Here is a 16,645-nt window from a genome sequence, read left to right as displayed (position 1 = left end):
AATGTAATGTCTAATGATAAAATATATGTTTTTAATGTAACCTTCTCCCTTTAAATACTTTGGTCAGTTCAAAAATAATGTATGTAGTTTTGTATTATTTATTTGAAAGTATTAAAAGAGCAGTTTCATGTCTACTTGTACTGTTCAACTGATCGAGGTTGATGGAATTTAGAAAGTAATTTATGCAATACTTTTTAGAGAGAGTATTTAGTAATTACACTGTTGAAGATGTAATTAGTAGCTAGTAATTAATCACTTTTTTAGAGTAACTTACCCAACACTGCAATCAGTATACTAGTAGCCTATTGAATTAGGTTAGTATTTGAATTGCTCTTCACTGTTCTGTGTATTTCACTGGTTCTGGCTGCTGCTGCATTGTTTTTGTCTTAGGTCTCTTCCTTTAAAGCATTAACACGCAGCACATCAGTCCAAATTTGCCTACTGCTGATGCAATAAGACCATAATAAAGCAATATCTAGATTACATTTCACCTGTCTCAGACAAGAGACAAACAGTCTGTCTCTCTCTGTGGTCTACTGGCAGTAGGTATGCAGAACCGGTATGCAGCAGGAATCTTTGGATCAAGGTAATTTCATGCTTCTACACATTTTCCCAGGCAGCTGAGCATTCTTTTACCTTTGTGCCATTGGGGAGTGTGATGTGGGTTGACATGTTGTCATAAGACACACACACACACACACACACACACACACACAGGTTTGTTTTTGTGAATTGTGGGGACATAGGCGTAATGGTTTTTGTACTGTACAATCCATATTTTCTATTACCCTACACCAACACTATACACCTAAACTGAAACTGAAAACTGCACATTTTTACTTTCTCAAAAAAACAAAAAAAAAACCTCATTCTGTATGATTTATAAGCCTTTTGAAAAATGGGGGCATGGGGTAATGTCCTCATAAGTCACCCTCTCCTTGTAATACCTATGTCAAACCCATGTCGTTATACAAATTTGTGTCCTGATATGTCACAAAAATGCACGCACATACACACACACACCTCTAACAGGGTCCAGTACATTCATCTCAGGATAAAAATTGGTCATTTAAATACACTCAGTGAGGTTCTAAACAGAACTCGACTCATTTTTGAACCCTGCCAAAAAGGTTCTATATAAGGAAATGTCTTAAATGATGGCAAAATTCTTTGATGTTTAATGGGTTTTCTTGTGATAAAGTATGTTTACAAGCTGTTTAATTCATACAATTTAAAGAAAATTAAAAACTAAACAAAATTAATTCAAACTAAACCCATAAAATGATCCATGATGGAACCCCTAAAAGGTTCTATAGATGAAGCGCCTGATAGAAATCTTTAAGGTTCTATATAGAACCTTTTCTTCTAACAGTGATGCAGTTTAATCAGTAGTTTTAACTGAATTCAGCAAGTTGTTCTTTTCAGCATTGGATCTGAATTTGTTGAGATTTGTCGTTTCTTGTGAGATCTGATCTCACACTGGTTGTGGTTACATCTTTACAGCATTTTCAAGAAGAAAAATGATAAATTACTTATTCTAATGAGTCAGGATGATAATTAACGTCCAGCACCCCTCTCTCTGCCTACGTCTTATAGAATGCTACTGAATTAGCATCTCTAATAAATTCACAATATGGATGCTTTTGGGATTGAATGAAATTCCATTTTGTGGTAAGACCCACAGCTTGGCCAAAACAATGTGTGACTCATTCAGTTACTATGTTAGTTCTTGACCGAGTTTCAATCATTTATCAACTGCATATCCATTTGAGCCAAGAAAAGATGTATTTTAAATGATATTATTTTGTCTATATTTCTGTTATTGTACAATCAACTTCACAGTTTAATCAACGTGATTAAAAAAGGCCTCACCAAATTTTAAGTTACACTCACAAATAAAGGTTCTTTATTGGCATTGATGATTCCATAAAGAATCTTTAACATCCATGAAAACTTTCCATTGCACAAAAGGTACTTTATAGTGAAAAAATGTTCTAAATGTTTTGTTTGTTTGTTTTTGGCAAAATGGTTCTTCAAAAGGGGGTTTCACATAGAAGAACCATTTTGGGTTCCCTAAAGAACCTTTAAGTTAACAGTTCTTAAAAGTACCATTTTTTTCTTGGTATGAAGAACATTTTAATAATCTAAAGAAACTTTTTCCACAATAAAGAACATTTTGGAACCTTTTGAAAGGTTCCATGGATGTTAAAGGTTCTTCATAGAACCATCAATGCCAGTAAAACTTTTAAGTGTTCTATGGCATCACTGCGAAAACACCTTTTGAAACCTTTATTTTTAAGTGTATGTTGCATCTGTGCACCATTGTCTCTTTTCAGAAATACGGTATAGGTTCTGCTCCATTTACAACACATATTCATACTAACCGTACATAAACATATACACAAAAGACACCTTATTAGCTATTAATCAGAATAAAAAGGGTGTTACTCAAGACACCATTTCAAAATTGACTTTCACCCTCATCACCTGTCACAGACTGTTATGATCAAATAATTAATGAATAATTTGTGTTGGTTTGTGGGTTGGCAGCTTATCATTTAATTCATCTCTCAGGGCTGTAACACATGGTTAATTCGTCAGTTATTTCTCACGCACCAACATCTGCTGTACGGAGAAAGACAGACAGACGGGTGAGGGAAAGTTTTTTTTATTTGAAGGACCACACATTTCAGCATGTTTTTATCATATAGCACAACCTAAAAGTTGTTTATTCAAGCTCTTTTCTTGCTCTCTTATTGGCTATTCATACTGCACCATTATGTAACCCAACAAGCACAACCTGTCACTTCCCCTTTTGAAGGCTCTGTCTTTGTGTCATTTTTTGTGTCTGTTGCTTTGTTCTTCACTACCACAAGCAGTAATCATGTACATTGTTGTAAGTCATTTAGTGATAAATTGTCAATGTAGGCCCTATATTTTTATGGGGATTTCCATTGTGCATGAATCAGAACTCTTATAGTGAGACATTAAATCCATTTAACCCATTTATTACCAGCGTGCATAATGTGCAAACAATGCATTTAAATTGTGCATTAAATGGTAGCACTCACAGTAAATATGAATGGGGTCATTTAATTCACCAGTAAATCGTAGCAGTGAGTAAAATGAATTGGACATGTGCATCAGCACGTGAGGGGAAATAATAATCCGAAAAAAAAAAAAAATCATATCATGTGTCATGCAGGCTATGTCATGCTTGTAAAAAAAAAAAAAAAAAAAAAAAAAAAAAAATCTAGAATTATCCCTTCCGGGACCTGTTTCAGTGCACTAAATGTATTTTGCACGACTGATTGAGTAGCGGATTAATAAATAGATTGGCTAGAATGTCATGCATCTGCCATGACTGGGCAGGAAGGAAAGAATTTGAGCATTTTTTGCAACGTGAATTGAGGAGGAGGAGGAGGGACCGACATTGCCTTTTGGGTGGTCATGCAGTCATAGGAGTTGATCTGCTTCATCTGTAGTCTGTAGTTCAGAAAGAAAGACTCGTGCCTGCACTGCATGCAGCCTCCGTGATGTAAAAAGTGAAAGTTTTAAGAGTGCAGACGACTTCTGTTGATGCCTAAGGCAAGAACATCATCGTCCTTTTCGCATAGGCACAGCCACATGCAGCTGGCTCTGTGAGGTGGTTATATTAGATCAGCCTATAACACCGAGAAAAGCCCAAACATGGAACTTTTTTGCTTGGAAAAGGACACAATCATGCGAGCTCAGAGAGATCCCAACATCTTCTGCGATGAAAGAGTATTGCAAAGTCTTCTAACTGTGGAGGACAGATATGTTCCGCAGGGACCCTATTTTAAACGTGTCCAGACAGATATTCTGCCTTTTATGAGGCGGATGGTCGCGACGTGGATGCTGGAGGTTTGTAGTTAAAGGTTTATTTTTGGAAATTGTTTGGTTGGAGTGTGTAATGACTATTATGTAATGTAGCCTAGATTATGTTGGCAAGTATATAAAGTAGCTGGACTTTGGCAGACAGGCAAACTCAAAAACCATTTCTCAAACTCAAATCCATTTATCCACACCTGTATGCATAAGCATATATGTGTGTAATCTGTTCATCGTTGATGTGCAAATATTGTCAAGCAGCGTTTGATCAAGAAATCAGCAGGAAATGCATCGCTGAAACCTCCACACTCCACGATACATGTTATTTTAATAATAAACGCTTTTGTGTTTTTCTTCGAGGCATGCTTTATTGGATAGATGAGGATCTGTGCTTTATTTACATGTGCATTTTCAGAGTTTTTATGCATTTGTGTAATTTTTGCGAATTTTTGAAACAGTCTGTGAGTTGCCTGGTGCGAAAGTGCAGCCATGTTGAGATTGAGAATCGTCGATTTAAATGTATTACACTTCATCAAAACAACATACTAATTGTCGGATATAGTTTAATTAGAGCGACACGTATGTTAGATATTATATGCTGTCATTGACATACTAAGTATTAGATCATATTTTTTTAACGTGACGAATCACCAAAGCAGTCATGTGTGGGCGTCATTTGGTTTCAAAGCACACCCTGCTTGAAATGAATGAAGATCTTGCACTGGAAAGTTCCTCTTTCTCACGAAATGAGTTACAGTATTGTACACATTTGTTATCACAACCTTTTTTCTTTTGTCAAATCAACTTCTATAATTAATTTGGTTCAGATAACGTAATATTTTGGGTTTCTGTTGATGAAACCAATCGCCTTCATTGTATTAACTCAATTTTTTAAATTTCAGTGAACTCAAAATTTTAAGGCAACTAACTTTTTTAAGTTAAACCAACAATTCTTTTTTTTACAGTGCAGTTGCAAATTGTACAAACCTAATGTTACATAAAGTAGAATTCATATATAGCTTACAAAAAGCGCAATAAGAAAGCATAGAGCTAATATAAAGTAGCATATATAAACAAAATTTAAAATAAAGAAGTTGCAATAAGTTCAATGCACACTATTTGGCAGACAGCCTAAATTGTGACTTAATTCTGTCCATGTCTCTGTAGGTTTGTGAAGAGGAGAAATGTGAAGAGGATGTCTTTCCCTTGGCTATGAACTACCTGGACAGATTTTTAGCTGCAGTTCCTACAAGAAAATGTTTTTTGCAGCTTTTAGGGGCCGTTTGTCTCTTCCTGGCTTCAAAATTAAAAGCATGCCAGCCGCTGTCGGCCAGGAAGCTCTGCATGTACACAGACAACTCTATTACATCTCAACAACTGCTGGTAAGAGCTGCTGATGGCCTTGATGACAGCATCTGTTGTGTAATTCTACCTGAATTAAACCCCAGATTAAATACATCATATATTTTATATAAAGCCCTAGTTTGTGAGCTGCTGATTCATCATATATTTATTATTGTGAAATTTAGCTATGGGATTGTTGGGGAAGTGCATTTAGAGCTTTCTTTGCCCCCTAATGGTTGTTTTTGACATTGAACACAGTCTTTAGCTTTGAGCTGAGATGAAATGCTCTTGTGATTTTGGCCTCTGTGGCTGGAGTGAGGGATCTCTGATAAGCGTGGGAACGGTTTTCAATGGTTCCCATGCATACACTCTTAAAAAAGGTTCTTTATTGGCATCTGTGGTTCCATGAAGAACCCTTAACATCCACTGCACAAAAGGTTCTTTATAGTGGAACAATGTTCTTTAGATTATTAAAATGCTCTTCACACTAAGATAAAAATGGTTCTTTAAGAACTGTTCACTGAATGGTTCTTTGGGGAACCCATAATGGTTCTTCTATGGCATCACTGTGAAAACCCCATTTTGGAACTTTTATTTTTAAGAGTGTAAATTGGCAAAGACACTCTACTTCCATCAGGCAGTCTATTTTAATCACATATGAGCTGGTAAAACCCTGGTAAAGTCTGAATTGAAATGATTTGGATGTTATGTGTGTTTATCGACCGAGGAAGAAGAACGAGAGCACAGGAAGGAAGGTAAATTAAGGCAGCTGGTCTAACTGGGTCAAAACAAAAAAGGTTTGCCATAAATTGCAGTGGAAATTTTGGTATATTTTAGATGTATGGATTTTTATGAGCACAGATGACTGAAGCATCCAGACGGAGGTGGAGGTGTCTGTATGAAGTCTTGACATTGGTGATTGGGTGTCACTTTGTCAGGGACTGTCCCCTCTTTGCAGAGTTTTCACTAACTTAAAACTTTCACACTTTCTCAACACGTCCTGCACACAATAAGGGCGTAGAGCTTCTCACCTTGGGCTATTTTTCCCCTCATGTCTCTGCTCTTGAGAGTTTCTCAGAAAGCAGCTTCAGCAGGCGAAACAAAGCCAGCCGGGCACGTGCGAGGAAGGAAGTTGAGCGTGTGCATGGAATGCTGCATCTGGTTGGTGGAGATCAAAGACAATGGGCGGAGCTTTACATGATAACCTGATTCATTTTACAACTATGATGTCCCTTGGGCAAGAAAGATTCATATTTAAAGAGCAACTTTGACTAATTTCACAAGTTTTTAAGAATCACATGTTGGAGAATGTGTTGAGTGACACAGTGACACAACCTAGACTTTTTAAATACCAATGTCAGTACAGCCTATGATTTGTCCTTAAACTTTGTGTGTTAAGGCAACACATGTCTTTGTATTTTTAAATGTTTCAGTCTGGAGTAAGTATAGCATGTAATTAGCTTTTACCACACTAGATTGCAATTGCACAGTTGAAACATTGGGGGGCAATAAAGCAGACTGCAGTGAGGAGTTTGATTAAGCCAAAAACATTTTCATTGACAAACAATGGAGAAGTGATGGCATCAGATTGTGAAATTAATTAATGTACCATGGTATTTATATCATATAGTTTGTGTTATCATTTGAAGACAGAGGACTTATTGACAGTAAAGTTCATAAAACAAAGATTGTTGGAGTGTGTTTTACAGGAAAATAGCATTTCAGTCTTTCTACTTAATTTCATGTTTAATTCAATGTGGCACTTTGTAATTATTTGAGAAATTTACTTTAATAAGTAAATCCTACACCATTTTTTTCCCAGTGTAGACATTACTAGGTCCACAACGTAGAATCTCTGGCTGCAAAATTTTGCATGCCATTGATATATATCATGTCATGCAATATATATATATATATATATATAAGCTTTCTGTGTCCTGTATGGTGTATTGTGGGTAATATAATCACTGTATGTTATCCTGCCACTCATATTCATTATCTCTTGTTCTGTTTGTGCCTTTCTCTCTGTTGGAGTGGGAGTTGGTGGTTCTAAGTAAATTAAAATGGAACCTGGCTGCCATCACCCCTCTTGACTTTATCGAACACATCCTGCACAAACTGCCCTTCCCTGAAGACAGACAGGTGCTGATCCGCAAACACACGCAAACCTTCATCGCCCTGTGTGCAACAGGTAGGAGCTGAGTGCATTCATCAGAACTGAGTCTGTTTAAGAGAATCTGGCATGCTGAATTCACATAACAGGCTGAAACAGCCATTTCTGTGTTCGAAATGCATGATGTGAATGTGTTATGATGCTTTCTGCCTTGTTATTTGCATCTATAAAAGTGTTTTTATATTTAACTGGGTGTGTTTCTGCGGCCCTGCATCTGTTCAAGTGGCTGAGGCCTGAACATGAGCCAAGCAAACATGAGAAGAGCTTTTTTTTGTTGAGCTATTGCAAATGTTTTTGGTGTTTTTGTTGTTGCGTTTAACAATTTTCTCAAGTTAGGAATGTTGGTTTACTGCACAGCTGTTAAACTGCGGCAGTCAGTCGAGTGTAGTGTTTATTCAGGGATGACTGTTGCATCCTTTGCATCTGAAAAAAGCAACACGCTAACACCAACAAAGCAGCGACTTCTAGCACGGAATAGAGGAGGCTTTCCTCTCCGACTGAAAACCGAGGGCCCGTTCTCAGGATCTCAAGGCAGAGGAAGAGGGGGAGTAGTTCCTGGAACCTCAAAGCCCTCTGAGAGATGAAGGGAGGGAGGAAGAAGGGGTGGGAGGAGAAGGAAGGCTCTCCTCAGTTTCCATTCGCAGCTGCAGGAGGATTTAAGCGAGGTAGTGATGTTAAAACAGGTCTGAAACCGGAGAGCGTGTGAACGTCAGGTTAAAGTTTGTGTGGAATTCAAAACAGATGTAGGATGAAGTAAGACCTCCTCATTCAGACGGCGTAATCAGAACTGTTTCCTAGAAACGTATTTTGAAGTTTCTCGCAGGTGAGTAATGTTCTAGGGAACTCGCTGACCAGGTCACTGATGTTTCGGGATGTGTGCGTGTTTGTTTTTTCCTCAGATCACAGCTTCACCATGTACCCTCCCTCCATGATCGCCACAGGATGTGTGGGGGCAGCGGTAAGTGGCCTCCTGCCCAACCAGAGCAGCCAAAATCTGTGGGGGGACAATCTGACAGAGCTGCTGGCTAAAATCACCCACACTGAGGTGGTAAGTGTCCCAACATCTTTATACTGTTAAAACAATTCAACAAAATCTCAGTAATTGCAATACTACATAGCAGATTACCTTTTGAGATATTGTTTCACCCAGGATTAGCTCACATTTGTTTCTAAACAGTGTTTAAAGGGGTCATCATGACATGGATTTTTAAAATTATTTTAATATGTTCCTCGAGGTTCACTTATAATGTTCAAGTTTTTTGCACGAGAAAAAAAAAAAAACGTGGAAAAACTAATATTTTATCCCTAATTCTGACCCGTTTTTAAGGGGCGGCTCCTTTAAGGTTTGTCAGTAAACGGCCACCGTTATGATTGGCTAATGTCATTGCATAGGAAACAGTATCAACGCCCACTCGCTGTTACACTTGAGTATGTGTTTTGAAAACATTATCCATATAAAACTGTCATTTTCAGACAGGGCATAATGAAATTGTTTATTTGCATGCAGTTGCTGTCAGAGTCAATACAGTTTGCTGCTTCATCTTTCAACAAAAGTTTCTTTGCGAACACTCCATTACACTGTGCCTCGTTTACAAAACAATCTGCAGTCAAATTATCCGAACAAACATATAATCCGGGACGGCATTAGAAATAAACCATGCACTTGTTCCTGATGCTGGTATCCTTCTGAAGTCTTTACAGAAATGAGCTAATGAGCTGCTAAAAAATGAGCGAACACTGCTTTATACTTCCATTTGATCTTCCGTTTGTCCTATTGTCGGTAGACTAAAGTGCGTGAAGTCAGAAACTGTTTAGGGTATCCAGTGTAGACAGTGTCAGTGATTATAATGGATTCTATTTGCTTTTGATGCAACACTCACATTCAGTGTAGGCTAATGTCAGCCGTTAAGCATATGAACGCCAGTGGGCGTGGCCTATGGTGCAATGATGTATAACTATTCATCGATGTCTGGCTCTAGAGGCGGTTATATGCAAATGTATTGAACATTAAATTGGACATGTTGGTCTCTCAAGAGAAAGACTGTAAGTTTTTAAATGAGTATATCTGTGTACAAGTTTTTCTTGTGACAAATGATTGACATAGCATTCATGTGCGTATGCAGGACATTCATGCATGACTGTATGGAAATGGAGAAATGTGTCATTTTATGAATGAATGTTAGTGTGTTCAGTGCAACGATGGCGGTGTGTTTTTAGAGCTGCATACTTGTGGCGAGACACAGGCCTCTCAACCACATCTGTGGATTAAAGCACACTGCTGCACACACACTCGCGCTCTTACACAAACGTACACATCTTGCCTTCAGGGCTGTTTTGAAAGTCTCACAGTAAAACTTTTTTTTTTAATTAGACCCAGAGAGTTAACGCCCCATTTAAACTCCTCACATACACTCATATGGTTGAACACATTCTTTGTCTTTCCTCAATGTAATGTGTTAAGTTTTTTCTCCATCTTAAGTTCTGGAAAAAACACTGCATGCCGCCATTAGCAACCATTCCTTCCTGTGCCTGTAGTTGTCAGGACAACAGGGCCTGTTGTGTCTGTCTCATTCGGTTTAGAGAGAGAACAGTCTGTCAGGTTTCAATTATCCTGAGAAAGATGAGAGTTTGATATGGGATCATTTCGTCAGACCTCCCACATTACTGCAGAAAGAGACAGGCACAAGAAGTCAAAGTCTTATTGTTTGGTAGTACATAGTCCTTTGTAGCCTAACGGGATAAAGGCTAAACCAGTTTGCAATTTAATTTTGGCTAAGAACTGCCAACTTAAGGTGCAGTCAGAATTTCGGCATTCAATTTCACTGCACTATTGTCTCGTGTCAGTAGTGTACTGATGTATGCATCACAATTCACACAGAAGTCACTTTTTGATTTACTATCAATTTCCTAGTGAAAATTGTTTCAAAATAAATGCCTCACCATTTTTTTTCAGTGTAGATAAAACAGAGATGCTTTCCCTCGAGAAACTTTACGTTCTCTGGCAAAAGTATTGCTTTCCCTCGAGAAACTTTATGTTCTCTTGATAAAGTATTGCTTTCCTCTGAGATACTTTGCATTCTCTCGCAAATGTATTGCTTTACCCCGAGAAACTTTACACTCTCTGGAAAAGTATTGCTTTCCCTCTAGAGACTTTACGTTCTCTGGCAAGAGTATTGCTTTCCCTCGAGAAACTTTACGCTCTCTGGAAAAGTATTGCTTTCCCTCTAGAGACTTTACGTTCTCTTGAAAGAGTATTGCTTTTCCTTCGAGAAACTTTACGTTCTCTTGAAAGAGTATTGCTTTCCCTCGAGAAACTTTATGTTCTCTTGAAAGAGTATTGCTTTTCCTTCGAGAAACTTTACGTTCTCTTGAAAGAGTATTGCTTTCCCTCAAGAAACTTTACGTTCTCTGGAAAAGTATTGCTTTCCCTCAAGAAACATTACGTTCTCTTGAAAGAGTATTGCTTTCCCTCGAGAAACATTACGTTCTCTTGAAAGAGTATTGCTTTCCCTCGAGAAACTTTACGTTCTCTGGAAAAGTATTGCTTTCCCTCGAGAAACTTTACTTTCTCTGGCAAGAGTATCGCTTTCCCTCGAGAAACTTTACGTTCTCTTGAAAGAGTATTGCTTTCCCCTGAGATACTTTACGTTCTCTGGAAAGGTATTGCTTTCCCTCGAGAAACTTTACGTTGTCTGGCAAGAGTATTGCTTACTCTCGAGAAACTTTACGTTCTCTTGAAAGAGTATTGCTTTCCCTCGAGAAACTTTACGTTCTTTTGAAAGAGTATTGCTTTCCCTCAAGAAACTTTACGTTCTCTGGAAAAGTATTGCTTTCCCTCGAGAAACATTACGTTCTCTTGAAAGAGTATTGCTTTCCCTCAAGAAACTTTACTTTCTCTGGCAAGAGTATTGCTTTCCCTCGAGAAACTTTACTTTCTCTGGCAAGAGTATTGCTTTCCCTCGAGAAACTTTATGTTCTCTTGAAAGAGTATTGCTTTTCCTTCGAGAAACTTTACGTTCTCTTGAAAGAGTATTGCTTTCCCTCAAGAAACTTTACGTTCTCTGGAAAAGTATTGCTTTCCCCTGAGATACTTTACGTTCTCTGGAAAGGTATTGCTTTCCCTCGAGAAACTTTACGTTGTCTGGCAAGAGTATTGCTTTCCCTTGAGAAACTTTACGTTCTCTGGAAAAGTATTGGTATCCCTCGAGAAACTTTACGTTCTCTTGCAAGAGTATTGCTTTCCCTCGAGAAACTTTACGTTCTCTTGAAAGAGTATTGCTTTCCCTCGAGAAACTTTACACTCTCTGGAAAAGTATTGCTTTCCCTCGAGAAACTTTACGTTCTCTGGCATGAGTATTGCTTTCCCTCGAGAAACATTACGTTTTCTTGAAAGAGTATTGCTTTTCCTTCGAGAAACTTTACGTTCTCTTGAAAGAGTATTGCTTTTCCTTCGAGAAACTTTACGTTCTCTTGAAAGAGTATTGCTTTTCCTTCGAGAAACTTTACGTTCTCTTGAAAGAGTATTGCTTTCCCTCGAGAAACTTTACATTCTGTGGAAAAGTATTGCTTTCCCTCGAGAAACATTACGTTTTCTTGAAAGAGTATTGCTTTTCCTTCAAGAAACTTTACGTTCTCTTGAAAGAGTATTGCTTTTCCTTCGAGAAACTTTACGTTCTCTTGAAAGAGTATTGCTTTCCCTCGAGAAACTTTACATTCTGTGGAAAAGTATTGCTTTCCCTCGAGAAACATTACGTTTTCTTGAAAGAGTATTGCTTTTCCTTCAAGAAACTTTACGTTCTCTTGAAAGAGTATTGCTTTCCCTCTAGAAACATTATGTTCTCTGGAAAAGTATTGCTTTCCCTCGAGAAACTTTACGTTCTCTTGAAAGAGTATTGCTTTCCCTCTAGAAACATTATGTTCTCTGGAAAAGTATTGCTTTCCCTCGAGAAACTTTACGTTCTCTGGAAAAGTATTGCTTTCCCTCAAGAAACTTTACGTTCTCTGGCAAAAGTATTGCTTTATCCCGAGAAACTTTACGTTCTCTGGCAAAAGTATTGCTTTATCCCGAGAAACTTTACGTTCTCTGGAAAAGTATTGCGTTCCCTCGAGAAACTTTACGTTCTCTGGAAAAGAATTGCTTTCCCTCGAGAAACTTTACGTTCTCTGGCAAAAGTATTGCTTTATCCCGAGAAACTTTACGTTCTCTCGCAAATGTATTGCTTTAGCCCGAGAAACTTTACGCTCTCTGGAAAAGTATTGCTTTCCCTCAAGAAACTTTACGTTCTCTGGCAAAAGTATTGCTTTCCCTCAAGAAACTTTACGTTCTCTGGCAAAAGTATTGCTTTATCCCGAGAAACTTTACGTTCTCTGGAAAAGTATTGCTTTCCCTCGAGAAACTTTACGTTCTCTGGAAAAGAATTGCTTTCCCTCGAGAAACTTTACGTTCTCTGGCAAAAGTATTGCTTTATCCCGAGAAACTTTACGTTCTCTGGAAAAGTATTGCTTTCCCTCGAGAAACTTTACGTTCTCTGGAAAAGTATTGCTTTCCCTCGAGAAACTTTACGTTCTCTGGCAAAAGTATTGCTTTATCCCGAGAAACTTTACGTTCTCTCGCAAATGTATTGCTTTAGCCCGAGAAACTTTACGCTCTCTGGAAAAGTATTGCTTTCCCTCAAGAAACTTTATGTTCTCTGGCAAAAGTATTGCTTTATCCCGAGAAACTTTACGTTCTCTGGCAAAAGTATTGCTTTATCCCGAGAAACTTTACGTTCTCTGGCAAAAGTATTGCTTTATCCCGAGAAACTTTACGTTCTCTGGAAAAGAATTGCTTTCCCTCAAGAAACTTTACGTTCTCTGGAAAAGAATTGCTTTCCCTCGAGAAACTTTACGTTCTCTGGCAAAAGTATTGCTTTATCCCGAGAAACTTTACGTTCTCTCGCAAATGTATTGCTTTAGCCCAAGAAACTTTACGCTCTCTGGAAAAGTATTGCTTTCCCTCTAGAAAGTTTACGTTCTCTGGCAAGAGTATTGCTTTCCCTCGAGAAACTTTACATTCTCTCACAAAAGCACTGAAATATACCTCATATTATTTCCATCACAATAGTTATGTGAGCGAACACAAATTTTCTTGGGGAACACAAACAATTTGCAAGAGAATGCAAAAGCATTGAAATACAATTTTTTTTCTCCCATCTCATTTTTTTTTTTTTACCATCACCATATCCAATTAGGCAGTCCATACAATAATAGACTGTTGTGGACAAATCATTCAAAAAATTGCACAACTGCGTAATTGTAGCATTTAAAAAAATGATGTCAATTTTTTGTGCAGCATGTCAGTATGCAGTGCATTTGAGGATGAAACTAGTGCGTATAGTGCTTACCTTGGTTTCTACTTCTTTCCTTCTGTTTCTTCTAGGACTGTCTGAAATCATGTCAAGAGCAGATTGAGCAGTTACTGACCAGCAGCCTGAAAGAAAGTCAACAACAACAGGAGGGCAGAGCCAGCAAAGGGACGCAATCGCAAAACCTGTCCTCCACCCCTACAGATGTCCGTGATGTCAATTTATGATGTCAGTTCCTGTTCCTATCCACCACACCTCCTCAGCCTATAATTGATTCAGTTATTATTGTATTACTGTATTTAAGTTTTATTTCAAATCCACATTAGGTGACTGTGACGTCATGGTCATATGCGCATAATATACAAACACAAGCTTGACGTTTTATAAAGGAGCAAAACAGCTGCTGCTGCCGTCTCATATGTGCAGGCGGTGGTGTTTTACATACTTGAATTTAAATTGAATCGGCCTCAAACATGATTAAATAATGCAGTATGCTATATATTACTTATTAAAGAGCATACATCTGTATTGGCTATCATATGCAACTGTATCTATTAATACTATTGATATTTTTATTTAATAATTAGAAGAAGAAGAAGAATTCATATTATTATTATTAAGAATATTATGCTTTTTATCATATAGAATGTATTGCTTTAGTAATTCCCAGAGGCCGTTTTTTTTATATACTAGGTAATTTAGGGTGCATCCAGATGCGATCCCACGAAAAGCTACAGTCAGAGACATCCATGTGTCCTTTCAGTGGGATCAGTTTTCTTATTAATACAATGATCTGATGAGTTACTATTCGGGTATGAGTAACTCCATTAGCATAGGGATTATTTACAGATGAATGTTACTGCATGCAATACGCATATATGTTAAAAGTTTCTATCCATGCATGGTGACCATCACAGCTTCAGGACGGTTTCAGATAGACACTAAGTATGTAGTGAAGGTGGAGTAAAGGTGAGGTAGGCAAGGAATAAAAGAGGTGAAAGATTGAAAGATTTTGCACGTGATTGAAACATGAACGGTTTTAGACAGGTGGTTTCTGGAAAGTTTGTGATGAATAAAATGTGGTGCTGTTTGCTCATTTGACATGTTTTCGAACACCATCACATGTGGGTCAGAGACACTCGCGATGCTGAAGGGATTTATGGCAGATTAATAATTTGGGAGTCTTAAAATCCTTCCTAGCAAATCCACGATACATATGCACTTTCAGACATCACCTCTCGCTGGTTATCCCTGGTATACAAGAGGAGGGCAAGGGTTTTTATTTTTTGGCATTGTTTTTCTTTTTTAAGTTATTTTTGTTTTGGGGCTGGTTTCCCATATTAGGTGTGCTTGCGGGTTATAGTTTTAATTTTAGACCAACATATTTAGACCATAAACTGATCTAACAGTCAGCTGCCATAGAAATGGTGAGGTTTGACATGTTTTTATTTTATTTTTATTTTTTAGTTGTGTTGAATTCATGACAGCATAGATAGGACATCATCAAATTTCAATAAATCACTTTATTTTATTAGTCTATTTTCTTTTCTTTTGTCAAAATATCAGCTTGAACATCTACTTGAACATTCTCATAGAAAGAAGATATTTTGAAACATTATGCCAATTTCCTTTCTCTCTTCATTAGTTCTTGCACTTTTGAAAATTGATTTCTCTAGTCAGTTCTCTTTACTGTGGACCTAAAAGAAAGATGTTTACTTAAAATATAACGTGTTGTGACCAATGTGCCATTCCAACACATCTATGCAAATGAACTCAAAGTTTGTGCTGTTTGAGTGCTTTTGAAACAATGTTCTTTTCTTTCTTTCTTTCTTTTTTTTTGGAGTAATTTTCACACACTTAGTTTTCAGTGAGTTTGTGTGCTATTATATCCTTGTGTTCATTTTGTGTTTTTCCCAGTTCCTTTATTTCTGTATAAACGTTTGAACTTGTGTTCCAGTGCTGCTAAAAGAAAAAGAAAAATGAAAAAAGAGCTATTGCATACCTTAATTTCAGTTTCCATGTTGCTGCTATATCACAGAATCATTGAACATGTTTTCATGGTGGCTGCATGACTGTTTTCTGTTTGCATTTACACTGTCATTTATTTTACTGGCAGACGGACCTGCATGCAAGTGTTACACTTTTAGGTATTTGCATGAACAGTCTTGGCTCATTTAATGTTCAATGTTGTCTAACTTAACTGTTATCTGACTTCTTTCCTAGCTATTATATTAATGTGTGTTATGAAACGCCTTCCTTTGAGATAATATTCCTGCCCAGAGTCACATTACCTCACAGTACTTCAGTCAAGAGTATACAGGATTAAAAAGGGGTGTTGAACCTCTTTAACTAGTTTGTTACCGTACAGGTTAAGCCTCCAGCTTCTTTAACCAGATACACACTCACCAAACATGTATTAATGTACTGTCTTACCAGATGATAGATGCAAGACTGGGGCAAAATATTGTTTAGAAAAAAAATATTATTATTATTATTTTTTTTTTTAATTTTGTTTGAATTGTGGTGAAGCAGCCACCTGTTGTTAAAAGTTCCACTTCCAGATCCCCAAAAAATATCCAAAGAAGTGGCATTTCAGCAATATCACCCTTTGTAAGTTTGAATACTTACCTCATTTTGGCCAATTCAATAAATCTCAAATTGAATTAAACTGCTCATTTCGTTATTATTATCATCATCATCATCATCATTATTATTTATTTTTTATTCAGAACTTCTGTGGTGATTTATGTGAGTTATACTGCATAACTCAGTATTATTGCGCCCTCGTGTGGTGTGTTTTGCCAATTACACAATAGAATTATAATTAGCGAGTGGAATGGAATTTGAATTTCAAAATAGACGGGATTGAGAAACTGTCAGGTACGTAGAATAAAATTGCTCAGTAATTGTTCGAGTGTAATTGATTAATTTA

General features: G+C 37.4%; 1 protein-coding gene across 1 annotated transcript; it reads left to right on the top strand.

Moving 5' to 3' along the window:
* The first annotated feature begins 3,247 nt into the window (after window positions 1-3,247).
* On the top strand, window positions 3,248-16,381 carry ccnd2b (cyclin D2, b). The gene is made up of 5 exons (XM_048154796.1): window positions 3,248-3,885; window positions 5,020-5,235; window positions 7,228-7,387; window positions 8,269-8,417; window positions 13,788-16,381. The coding sequence occupies exons 1-5, from the start codon at window positions 3,691-3,693 to the stop codon at window positions 13,938-13,940; spliced, it is 873 nt and encodes a 290-aa protein (XP_048010753.1). The 5' UTR covers window positions 3,248-3,690; the 3' UTR covers window positions 13,941-16,381.
* The last annotated feature ends 264 nt before the right edge of the window (window positions 16,382-16,645 follow it).

The sequence above is a fragment of the Megalobrama amblycephala genome, linkage group LG14 (assembly GCF_018812025.1).
Source record: "Megalobrama amblycephala isolate DHTTF-2021 linkage group LG14, ASM1881202v1, whole genome shotgun sequence".
NCBI lineage: Eukaryota > Metazoa > Chordata > Actinopteri > Cypriniformes > Xenocyprididae > Megalobrama > Megalobrama amblycephala.
The sequence above is the reverse complement of the archived record's forward strand: the minus strand, read 5'-3'. Positions and strand labels throughout refer to the sequence as shown.